Source organism: Bufo bufo, chromosome 4 (genome assembly GCF_905171765.1).
Source record: "Bufo bufo chromosome 4, aBufBuf1.1, whole genome shotgun sequence".
Lineage (NCBI taxonomy): Eukaryota > Metazoa > Chordata > Amphibia > Anura > Bufonidae > Bufo > Bufo bufo.
The window spans coordinates 286534872-286548313 of record NC_053392.1 but is presented as its reverse complement, the minus strand read 5'-3'; the positions used below and the strand labels follow the sequence as shown (position 1 = coordinate 286548313).

The 13442-nt window shown below is 38.7% G+C and overlaps 1 protein-coding gene across 4 annotated transcripts in view; it reads left to right on the top strand.

Moving 5' to 3' along the window:
* The window catches only part of COL12A1 (collagen type XII alpha 1 chain), a 164776-nt gene that overhangs the window by 64501 nt on the left and 86833 nt on the right, over positions 1-13442 (top strand). For all 4 annotated transcript variants that reach the window (XM_040428657.1, XM_040428654.1, XM_040428655.1 and 1 more), the window contains 11 exons: positions 649-798; positions 1211-1350; positions 3195-3324; positions 6066-6211; positions 7181-7310; positions 7928-8067; positions 8412-8544; positions 9091-9233; positions 9322-9454; positions 9547-9573; positions 10818-10960. In XM_040428657.1, coding sequence (XP_040284591.1) covers positions 649-798; positions 1211-1350; positions 3195-3324; positions 6066-6211; positions 7181-7310; positions 7928-8067; positions 8412-8544; positions 9091-9233; positions 9322-9454; positions 9547-9573; positions 10818-10960 — 1415 coding nt within the window. The remainder of the gene's footprint in view (positions 1-648; positions 799-1210; positions 1351-3194; positions 3325-6065; positions 6212-7180; positions 7311-7927; positions 8068-8411; positions 8545-9090; positions 9234-9321; positions 9455-9546; positions 9574-10817; positions 10961-13442) is intronic.

The window sequence follows — 13442 nt, the reverse complement described above, 5'->3', positions numbered from 1 at the left end:
ATAAAATGAACATTGTAACATAGTTTGTAAGGCTGAAAAAAAAGACATATGTCCATCCAGTTCAGCCTGTTATCCTGCAAGTTGATCCAGAGGATGCATTAAGTTATCATAATGTAGATGTTGAAAGACATCAGAGAATAACAAGCTTTCTGAGCTTCTGTTGTGATGAATGGGTTCTCCAGTTTTATAATTAATTTTTTATCTTCAGAGAGAACCCCAAACACTGCAGGTTTATGCCCCAAATAGCCATTTTTCATGTCAGTACTTTCCTTCCCCTGTTCTCAGCATCCTGGCAGGATGTTTACATGCAGAACTTCCTGTTTTTCCAACCAATCCCAACATGCTTTGCTCTGTAATGTTTCACAGGGCACACTGAAACACAAACCTGCAAGGAAGCAGTTTTTATATTTTGTTTACAGGGACACAGCCTAGGGTATCTACTTTGAGATCCACTAGTACCCACCATTACTATTAAATTGCGATCTACTACCTGGTCGCCACTGACTTTGATAGGTGGGTGTCTATGGCAAATATGGTAGAAGTATAAATAGATGACGAGATATGAATGGATAGGCAGAGAGATAGATGGGTAGACAGGACATACTCTTCACAATGTTACTAATGCTCTGAATTTAAATATTTTCTTAGGTATTAAAAATGCAGATGAAAATGAACTGAAAGAAATAGCCACCGATCCTGATGAGACCTATGTCTTCAATGTCAATGATTTCAATCAGCTAACCAACATTGTCGAACCCGTCACAACAAATTTATGTAATAGTGTCAAGGGTGGAGGAGGTGAGTTATAATTCTGTTACTTTGGGTACATTATACAATAACTTTAATTAGATTTGGCACAAGAATAAGACTAATCGTTGCCTATAGCTGTCTTTGAAATATCTTCAGCTTCCTAGTATGAGCCTAAGAGGCTTTCCTTTATTGTACATTGTATGCATTGATAGTAGAAAGAAGGTTAATTACTTTTGATCTCACACACCCAATGTTGTCCCTGCCAGCGTTAACTTTCTTCTTTCTCACACTTTCATATAATCCCAATTTCTGACCCTGGGGCCATGTACGTTCATAGGCACTCCTTGTTTCCACAAGGCTTAGAATAAATATCTCATGTAACAGAAATCCTTTCTCAAAGAAAGCACATTGTTTTCATTTAATGTGTAGATATGTATTTAAAAGACTTGCTGTGTTACAGATACAGTGGAACCACCGTCAAAATTGGTGACCTCAGAGCCCACTGCTCGATCATTCAGAGTATCATGGGTACCTCCATCTCACAGTGTGGATAGATATAGAGTAGAGTACTATCCTGTAGCTGGAGGCAGACCCCAACAGGTGAGGTGGTCAAATAAAATATGTTGCTATTTTATAGGTTAAAGGGGTTTTCTAAGAGCTCAATATTGATTGAATATCTTCAGGATAAGTCATAAATTTCTAATTGTGGATTCCCACTCACAACAACCCTTCAGATCAACTGTTTTAAGAGGTCACAGCCCTTTGTGGAGCCTCCTCACAGTATACCAAGCACAGCACCATACATTGTATAGTGGCTGTGCTTGGTATTGCAGCCCAGGCTCATTCACATGAATGAGACTAAGCTTCAAATAGGCCATGTGACTGATGAACGCAATGTCACTGGCCTAGAAAGAGGCTAGTGCCGTGGTCTCTTCAAACAGCTGATCAGTTGGGGTCCCTAGAGATGGATCCCCGCTGATTAGATATTGGTGACTTATCCTGAGTATCGGTAATCCATATTCAACTCCTGGAAAACCACTTTACTCCTTTGTGCCACATTACATATGTTTTTTTTCCCATGCATAAGCAAACAACTACATTCATTGTAGCACTATAAAGACCTATAAAATATATTGTATATATGTTAACTTTTTTTTAGTATTTCCCATCTAATAAGGGTAAGCATTGTCTGATAAAACTGTTATTGCTGTGAATAACAATAGACTATATCACGTACAGCTGACTTACAGCTCAACCATTTCTCATACACCCAACATACTTTACCAACCTGTCCTTGCCCAGAATACCACACTGGAGGTGCTGGTTGGTGACTCTCTTCTGTTGAAGCCAGCAGAATTCAACATCTGATTATGCCGAATTGCAGTCAATTCCAATGTGTAATCTGAAGCTAGACTATTATACCACATTAGATGTATGTCAGCAGAGCCTGGCGATTTTGGTGGGATTGTTAAACAAACTATGGGGACCTCCTTATTCTCCCATGATGCCAAATGTCAGGCAGATAAGGATTGGGCAGTTGAATTTAAAATTCCGGATCCTTTTGTAATCCAGGAGATGCTGCTATCAGAGAAGTCTGGGATTAGCTTCCTCCCCCTGTTCCTACTGAGAACACGTGCTTGCTCGGCCAAGCCAAGCAGACATTTGTATGAGGGACTCAGGAGCAATAATTATTGGCTGAATAAGTGTTTGGCCAATGGCTATGTTACATGTATGTCTGGTCTTAGTTATTAGGTCATGGGGTACTTATCCAGAACAGTGTGCATAAAAGTTTTTTGTAATCTTTTTTTCATTACTCACTATACTACACTATATAGGCAACAAAGGTTTTGGAACTAAAATAATGGCCTCATCCTTTAAATAAAATAAAGGTCATTTAAGCGGTGGATTATCCAATTTTTAGTTATTAAATCTAACTATAAACTAGGGATACAGCTCACAGAAAAGTACGTGGTATTAGATAATTATTAATTATAGTAATTGTTATTATGTCTTTGGATCATAATGTGGTTCTGTTGCCATTGGTGTCAGGGTTTCTGTTTTTGAAGGATGTATGAATGATTTTATGAATCCATTTTTGTAATTGAATGGATCACGTGTAATTGAATCTATCAGGTTTCCACTTTTTATGCCTATCAGGGGAGGCTTGAAGATATTTGAACCATAACACAAGTGTGAGTAAAGACTGGCCTAAACTAAAGGGCATGGCTGAATCCATAATATCTTTATTTTACTATAGTGGTTTTAAATGTTCACCTAGGAAGATTAGAGCAGGGCAGTACGGGGCAAGGGAAACATTTGCTTACATCTTGCTCTTTAAATTTCTGCTTTATATTACTGTGCAGGTCAATAGCTGCTCTGTATTGTTCTTACTTTACAGTACTCCATTATGCTTGCATTTAGCTTCTGTTGTTTGCTATTTGTAGGTTATTGTTAGCAGAAATGAAAGATCAACTGTTCTGATTAATCTCAAGCCTGAAACTGAATATGAAGTTAAAGTATTTTCAGTGGTGGAAGGAGAAAGCAGTGAGCCATTGGTTGGCCAGGAGACCACCTGTAAGTCTTCATATTGTTCTTCAAACAGCAAGTACACTAAAATGAATGACTTATTTAGATTGGCATATTGTTTCCATGTTTAATTAACGGATTTAACACTTGAACCCTCCCTATGCTTTTACTGAATTGAACTTACTATGGTACTCTCACACTTTTGGTAATTTTATGGCCCAAATAATAATCTTTTGTGGCATAAAAAAAGCCACGAATTATGGCGCAAGATCAGGATTGCGTGCCGATTTTCCTTGCGGATTTGCGTGTGGAAAATCTGCACCGTAGGTCATGTTTATTGTATTCTATGAGAATTTGAAATTCTCATGCAAACGATGCAGATTTTTTCTGTGCGGATTTTTACCTACAGGGCGGATTTTAAAATCAGCAGCATGTCAATTTATTCGATTTTTCCTGACCGCATTTTTGCTAATCCGCATGTAAGGATTGACCACACAGATTACCCTGTGAACACCTGCGGATTTCAGTGCTGATTGTCCGCATATAAATCCTGAATGTGTTCATTTACCCTTACTGTTACTTGCTCCAGAAACAGGCGTAAGTTATAGCTTATGTCTACTTCACCTCATGATGCACAGAGGGCCAGAGATATGACTAATTTATTAAGAAGGCATTCACCTCTTAATAAATTAGGCACATCTTACTCCAGCACAGGGAGATCACGACTGGCGTATGGGAACGTCAGTCTTGATAAATGTCCCCCTTTGACTTTACTGAGTTACTTGTTAATAAATTGCCTTATTGGCTAAAGACATTTCACTACATGTGGTCTTAATTTACTAATGTTTAAAGTGATTAAAAATTCATGAGGCAAGAAACTGCAAAACGTCTGTTTCCTATAAATTAAACCACATTCAGTGCACATAAATGACCTGTACCACTGACCTGACAACTGCAATATGTCAAAATATGTTACAGTGATTGCAGAAAAAGTAGCATACCAGTCTAAATAACCATCTCTCCTTGATGAATTGTAGTAGGTACGATTGGAGCAGTCTGATATAGATTTAGACTATGTATACATTTTTATACATTTTTAACTTACATTAGCAGAAAAAAGTTATATACTGTGCGGAATAATATACTGTGCGGAATAATTACTATTAAAGCATGAAAAACATGATGATGAATAGCAAATATAAAGTTTAGATTCACCTTTGAACATCATTTTACAGAAGATGCAGTCTATTTACAAACTTAATAGCATGGCATTATGTCTTGCACTGGTTCTGAATTACAGTCTGTGTTTTAGTCATCCAGAGCAGTGTTCATAATTCAGCTGGTTGGTGTTGAATCCATTTGAAAGCTTGTTGGCTTCTGATCTGGGTTTACAAGAACCACTGAACGTATTACAAGTGAACCCAGACAAAACTTCAGAAAACAGAAAAGGCAATACAAACTGTTTATTCAATGATGGTTACAAGACACAGAGATGATCAGAATCAAACAGGAAATACGGATAGGGAACAGTGCAGACCTAAACTCCACCTGACCACTGTCCCTACCTTCTTGGACGATCTGTCCTAAATGACAGCCCCCAACTGGTCGACAGTCCCTATGCCGGCTAAGTGCAGGGACAAAGTCAGAACCTAAAGGCAGGGACACAGCTAGAACCCAAGCATACTAAACAGACATGAAACAGGAACACAAGACCACAAGATCATGGGCAGACCAGTACAAAACATGGCGAAGACATATCAGACATTGCAGAAATATGCTACATTGATGAACGATCAGGCCGATCACACAAGTCAGGGTCGAAGTACAATGACTCTGGTCATGATGGCAAACAGCCTGCACACAGCATTTCTAGAGCCTGAAGACAGACTGATCTCCCAGGCATACAGTTCACAAATCTAAATAGAATAGTAACTAAGACACCTGAACACCTGATACTCAGACACAGGCCAGGGAAGCATTAACTCTTACATGAACAAACATAGATACAAGTCACAGGGAACTGTTCACACATACCAACAGAAGTTTGCAGCCAGCGGGCACAACGCAAGCAACCAGCATACATGGGAACCCATCAACTGTGAGAGCGCAGGCAACCAGCCTACACAGCAACAAGGTATCATAGTGCTGTGACACTCACAAACTCACATAATGCACTGCATTAGGTTGTCCTACAGTCAATTGCAATACCAGGTATAAAGACTACACTTCACATAAGTTAATAATGCAAACAAGGTCTGAAGTAACAATGGATATGACAGTAGTGTTGGTATACCACTGAAACATGCATTGTTACTACAGCTGTGAATTAGCTGAAAGAGAATCGGTCACCAGGAAATTCACTGTAAAACTAGGTACAATACATAGTCACTCTTGCTCCTCTTGCTTCGTATTCCAGCACCTCCTTCTGGCAGGGCCAGGTTCCTGCCTAGTCATCTTTCCTAGCCTTGTCAATCAAGAAGAAGTGGGAGGGGCTGGCAGAGGAAATAGGAGGAGTAAGGGTGCACCGAGGGGCTTGAGCCCACCCTCAGTGCACGTTACTGCTAATATGGAATAAAATAACTTTTTCCCCAGAATGAAACATCTGATCATTAAGTGAAAGACATCATTACATTCAGCTTAGCTAACACTACAAGGCGCTGTGCCTGGTTTAATAGTGAATTTCCTGGTTAAAGATTCTCTTTAACTATTAACGATTTTTAGACATTATGCCAAACAAGAGGGCAATAAAATACACAATTCTAATAACATGAGTCTACTTATTTCCACAGTGCCCATTCCTACCATTAGAAATCTGAACACTTATGACGTTGGAACAACAACAATGAGAGTCAGATGGGAAGCAGCTCAAGGGGCTACTGGATATCAGTTGTTATATGAGCCTGTCAATGCTACTGTTCCCTCTGTGGAAAAAGAGGTGAGGAATGCAGCACCGCCAGCCAATCCAAATAAAATATCAGCATTTGTGGTATAGGATAATGTGCTTAAGGAAATTTTTTTCGTGAGGCTTTTGTACAACAGCCAGTACTTTTCTGCCATGAGTATAATTTGGATCTCAAAGAACAATTTATTGGCGGGAGTGTTTTTGATGGCAGCACACTCAATTTGATACTTTACACACACATCTATATTTGTTCTTGATGTATCTAAACGCTTTCTGTTATACGTGTCCACTCTTTTTTTTATCTACTGGTCCATTTTTTTATGTCTACACTAGAGATGAGCAAATAATTGAAAAGTTTAATTCGGCTGATTCTCCGAATTTGACAAAAAAATTTGCTTTGTGCCAAATTACTTCGTCACGAAGCGTATTTTTTTGTAAGTAGCAGGTGCAATGACAGGGAGCTGCGATAGCGCCACCCCCGTAATTGTACCCCTCATATGCCGCATTCATATATGATTGCATCTGAGTGTAAAAACTGTGTAAAATTAACAATCCAAAAAAATTTGCTTGCAATGGGTCGGCCGCCGCCATCTTGCTTGAAGATCTGGAGCGAAATCTCACACTGGGCGAGAATACGTCATCACACCAGCCTCCGTAGTGACATCATATGTCACCACGTACCGGATTTTGGCCGAGAACTTCAATTGAGATGGAGGCTGTTGGCCCATCGTGAGCAAATAGAGGTGGTAAGTTATTTTTTTGTTTTTTACACTATTTCAGGTTAAATCGATTCACTGACACGAAGCACGAGGAAATTCGGCTTCGAGGCGAATCGAATTTATCCTGGCATGACCAGTAGTAAAATGTTTTCAAATCTCGTTACCAGCAGTGGTTGGCAGCCATCTGTCTCCTGACTATGGGTATTTTATGTTTGAATATCATCGTTCTAATACACCTAATGGTTGGAAATATACTTAAGTGAATTTGTCTTAACAATTACAGATACGTGTTGGCCCATCAGTCACTGATGTACGGTTGGAAGAGTTATTCCCAAACACTTTGTATACATTGACCCTTTATGCGCTTGTTGATGAACTGACCAGTGACCCACTCACAGCTCAGGAAGTGACATGTAAGACTTTATATAATTGTTTACTACACTGAATAGGGAACTTCCAGATGACCACTCAGCTAACGTCGGCCATACACATGAGATGACTGTTGGTCAGAAGAACATTTGTTTGGCTATAGTAGCTCTTCCAGTCTCCCCATACACATACATGCTGGCCTCAGGGGAGAGTTGGGAGGCCCTCTTACATATTAAATAGTTGGCCTATCTCGCAGAAATTGGCAGGTTTGTTCGAAATCCATCTCATGTGTATGGCCAGGTTAAATGTAGGTCTATCAATAAAATCAGCCATATCTTTTTAGAAATCATAGATCTTGTAATGTATGTATGTTTTGCTACCTTTCTACAAGTTGTTTCATGGAGTAAATAAAGCATAGCATTGTAGTACTCATTTAAAAGGATATAAGGGTGCTTAGAATAGAGACCTCACTGGTTGTCCGCACTGATGATATAATGCTTTTGCTGCATGAGTTAATGTTAAGTTGAACCTTTATTATGAAGCTTAAACCTAGACAACTAGGTGGTAGAGCCCATGATACAATTACTGCAGTAATATTGATATCTACTGGTACTTTGTTACCCTGTATTCATGTACTCAACATAGCATTGCTTTTCCATAGTGCCAGTTCAAGGTCCTGGAAATGTCAGGCTTAGAGACATCACTCATAGTTCAATGAATGTCTTCTGGGATCCTGCCCCAGGAAATGTCAGAAAATATATAGTGAGGTACAAAACTGAGCAAGACGAAGATTTCAAAGAGGTAATGTACACTTACGGATTTTACATACTCATTACTATATATACTCTCTAATGTGAATATTTTTCTTGTTGGTAATGGAAATCCATAATAATTTCTGAAACTTAATTGAGGCTCTTATTTGCTTTAATATTTGTTGCAGGATAAGGCATTTTTGCTTTATGTTGCAATTCATTTTTTCCAGTTTTTATGGCTTGTATAACTCTATGACGTGAAAAAGAAATTTCTGATCAATTCAACTGTACAGGTTTCTGCGATGCTATGCCCTAATTTTTTTGTACGAAGACAAAATATTGTACAGATCTCTGTAGGTGTTTTCATAGTTCTTTATCATTTTCATGTTTTAGGTGGAAGTGGATGGATCAAGAACTAGTACTCCTTTAACTGACCTTTTCTCACAAACGGAATATGATGTCAGTGTTACTGCAATCACGCAAGATGGATTATCATCTCCTCCACGTGTTACCCGAGGGACCACAGGTGTGTGGAACTCACAGATGCTTGAATGTATGCAGTTCTCTACAAACATGTTAACCCTATACAATTTCTATAACTCTGCACGTCCTACTTTTTGTTTCTTTTGGATATGTCGAATATAGTGTGTATTAAGATTAAGTATATGGGGCTATACAAATTTTTATCTTTGTCTCACAATTCCTGTTACTAGTGAGGACACTTATAGGGGATCCATGAATGAGGTGGTGTAGGCTAGCACCTTGCTGCCGTCAACTTAGCATTCAGAAGACAAGGAGCCTATATACGGTTCTTGGTCATCCCTCATGCTGCTTGATTCTTCTCTGGAAACTCCCAGAAGGAAACAGTACCTAGCTATTCTACTATAAACCATTGTCTTCTATAGACGTACAGTCTAATACACCTTTGCTACTATGAAACTAGTATGAGCAGGGCCTTTTAGGATACATTTCAGATAACTATTATCAAAGAAGCACAATTTATCAGAAATTTGCCTTTTGCTAAAATGATCACCAAAATAACATGATGATCTAAATATTTCAACATGAACAGCTCCAGTCCCAACACCCATCAACCTCAGATTTTCAGAAATAACTACGAACAGTTTTAGAGGCACCTGGGATCATGGTGCACCTGATGTGGCATTGTACAGGATAAATTGGGCACCAGTTGGACAGCCAGAAAGAAAGAAAGAGGTAAGCATTCACCTTCACAAGAACCATAAAAGGTGCTTTTACATATGTCTGTCAGTCTAATATATATGGTATAATTATGTGATTGCAGACTATACTTGAAGGAGAGAAGGACACTTTAGTATTTGAAGACCTTGATTCTGATACACAATATGAAGTCTCAGTGACTGCTGTTTACCCTGATGAATCTGAAAGTGAAGATCTTATTGGAGTTGAGACAACATGTAAAGTCTTGACATTTTTAAAACACCCCTTTTCTGTGCTGTATCATGTTTTTATGTAATGTATTAATGATGTTTTCCTTTTTTCCTCTTAGTAACAAAAATTCGTATAACAACTCCAAGTGAGTATATGACTAAACACGACTATTAAATGTGTACTATGATCTTTTTCTATTCCCTTCATAAAACCATTAAAGGGGTTTTCTAGGACCTAAGTATTAATGACCTACCCTTATGATAGGTCATCAATATCAGATCAGTGGGGTCCAACACCCAGGGAGGTGGGTGGGGGGTCCAACTGCCATTAAGGTCTATGGGGCTGAACGTTTAGTACATTTCTTAGTCACTGCACACTGTGATCAAGTGATCAGTGGGAGTGCTGATAGTTGGACCCCCACCCCTAAGGATAAACCATCAATATTTTTGTCCCAGGAAAACCCTTTAAGTTCTTAAAGGGAACCTGTCACCAGTTTTATGGTGTCCTAACTAAGGGCCACATAAATAAGTGACTGATTCTCTTAGCAAAATGCTGGCTCACTTTCTTTAATTGACCCAGTCAATCTGCCAACATCTTGTATTGAAAAGCTCCAGCTCATAATGATGAGTCCTGAATATTCATGAGCTCCTGACTCTCCCCGCCTACCTGCTGCTGATTGACAGTTATTTTCCATATGAATCAGCAGCAGGTGGGCAGGGGAGTGGCTATAGCTGTTAATTAAAAAAACGCTGGACTCACTGACATCACACTGGACTCAAATCACCTCATTAGCATGCGGCATGTGGCATCTTTGTGTGTATATTATGAGGTAACCATCTGTCACACCAGTAAGTGAATACATCTAAGGTACTTTTTAGTAGTTAATGATTGTATATAATTAGTTAGATTATAATCAAATATCCACATGACAGGTTCCCTTTAAAAGGGTTTTCCAGTTTTATGTAAAGGCATCATGTAATAAGAAACAATGCAATTTTCTAATATACTTTTTATATCAATTTCAAAGCCCAGCTTTTGGTCAGTGAATAGGAACTTTACAATCACTTAAACAAACTATGTAAGAAAGTTGCATAACTTTACTATTTTTCACAACATTTACAACATTTGCATTTACATACATTTTTTTGTATCTTTCCGAATATTTATGTTATATCTTTCAGCAGAACAAAAGATTGGGCATACTGCGTTATATCTAACATCAGGCTGCCCCCAGATGTCAATGACACCTGCTAACATTTGCTTATGTGCCTGATTAGATTTATTGTTAATTATTGCTAATTGTTTATTTATGGTTTATTGCAGCATATATTTTCTTAATATTGTATGTTCATTTACAATGTAGACCTTATTTCACTCTTATTATACTAGTTCCAAGAAACGGTCCCCGTAACCTGCAAGTGTATAATGCAACCTCCAGTAGCTTGACTGTTAGATGGGACCCAGCCAGTGGCAGAGTGCAACGTTACAGAATATTTTACCAGCCTGCTGTGGGAGATAGCTCTGAACAAACGGTAAGTTAACAAATGACATGCTGAATGATGGCAAGAGCCTATGTGTCACCCCTGTATATATGTTTTTTTTTTTTTTAATTTTAATACTTTTGTACAATGACAGCATATTTCATTGAAAAAGAACAGCATAGGGACAGTGTAAAATATGAATTTTATTGAAGTTTGTGAGTGGGGTGCAAGTGTTTGGTGCAAATTATTTTATACTGTGATGTAGGTGCGGGAAAACAACTAGGTTAGGGTGGGTTCACATCTGCGTTCTGGATTCTGTTATGGATTTCCATTATAAAATGGTTATAACGGAAAATAACGGAATCCATAAGATGGAAGGACTGATCCGTTTTTCTCCCCATAGACTTGTATTATGATGGCATGCAAAATGGAAGCCTTCAAAAGGCATTCCATTTTGCTTTCTGTCTTAAAAGAAGTCTATGGGGAAGCATAACAGATCCTTCTGGTTTCCGTTATGCAGAATGGAGAAAAAGGTCCTGTCAACAGGACTTTGTTTTCCGTCTTGCATAACAGGACCCAGACGGATCCATTATGATTCCTATAGACTTCTATTAAGACAAATCAAAACGAAATTCCTCTAAAGGCTTCCGTTTTGACTTCTATCTTATGGATTCCGTTATTTTCCGTTATAAGCATGGCTTAATTAGTTGCATAATGAGTGATTAGATGGGCAAGCGCCATCTTTTCACCTCTTTTATGAAAAAAAGGATCCCCAATAAGTGGCAATCAGAGAGCCAGCATGAATTCATGTTACCTATCTCCTGGGGACATATACAATAATTACACAGAGAGAAGAAGAGGTATGTCCCTTTTCTCTGCCTGCAACCTTGCAGTACATCCTTCACTGCCACCCCTTCTCCTCCATGCTGGCTGAAACCACTCTTGGATGAAGGTGAGCTTCTTTAACCTGAAGGCTCTCAGGTTGTGCAGCAGCTAGAGATATGAGCCAGGTCTTAAAGGGGTTCTGCACTTTGTTTAAAGTGATGATCTATCCTCTGGATAGATCATCAGCATTTGATCGGCGGGGGTCCGACACCCAGGACCCCCGCCGATCAGCTGTTTGAGAAGGCAACGGCGCTCCAGCAGTGCCGCGGCCTTCTCACTGTTTACCGCAGGCCCTGAATGTCACCAGACTTCCAATCTCATCTCATTGATTAGACTCCAGTTGGCTGACACCTCACTCCAATTAGCTCTTGGAGATGTCATTAGTCTAGGGGTTCACATACTTTTTCACCTGCACTGTGAATGTTTACATGGTGTGTTCAAAAAAAACAGGGTAACATTTAATTCTTTGTGTGTTATTAGTTTAAGCAGACTGTGATTGTCTATTGTTGTGACTTAGATAAAGATCAGATAACATTTTATGACCAATTTGTGCAGAAATCAATATCATTCCAAAGGGTTTACATACTTTTTCTTGCAACTGTATACCCTCTAAAGGTTTTGTGCTGGCTGTCTTCCTGTTTGTCTATGAACAAGACTTATTTTCATTAGCTTTGGATACTATGCTGTGTCACTGACGATGAATACTAGTATTTCTATAAGGACGATGAATGTTATATCCGAAGAAAAATACTGCAGCATGCATTGGTCACAGGATGGCATGTGATAATCTACAGTATTAGTGGCATTTTTAAGAGGAAATCACTTTTCATATGAAATCTTTTAAGCAACATTTATGAAACAAATGCAGGAATACATTATTTTATGCTTCACCATGGACTATCTACAGTTAATATTAAGATATTTTTTTAACCCCAACCCCTGACTAAGCAAGCTATTCAGGGAACTGCAGAAAAGCAAACTAAATTAGAAAAAAGCAATCCTTTTATTTATCAGTTAATAGCATAAATGCGTACTTCAAAGCATTTCCAGCTGTTCTATAAAACGCATCTGCTGGAAGTATGAGTAGAAAATGTATTTTTTCAAAAATAAATCAAAGGCATGTTACTGAGCTCAGCGGGCCATATTGGCTTTTTCCCATATTACCAGCTATGTTTATTCAGGGAGCAGAAAGATACATTTTTATGCCATATAATAATAGCTTTCAGGAGCACAACCAGGGGTTGGTAAAAAGAAAATGCTCAAAACAGATTTCTACTTTAAAGAAGAGAAAATTGATAAAGAAAAAGCAAAACCCATTGTCTTAAGCCTTTTACATGGCCCGATGTGGCAAGCAATTTTCGGGAACGAAGCATTCGTCATTGGAGGAGAAAAACGCATTTACATGCAGCGATCTCCTCCACAGGAAGGAGCAGCGATCGCTAACGCCATTTGCTGCTGGCAAACAATGATTTAGGAGTCCTTTACACAGGCAGAATATTGCTAACGAACATTCATATGAATGCTTGTTAACGATAATCTGCCTGAACATCGGGTAGTGTAAAGGGCCTGAATGAATGAAAGCTAGGTAATATGTTATATGAGGCCATTTTCTTTAGGGAGCCACAATAATGCAGCAAATGTGTACATT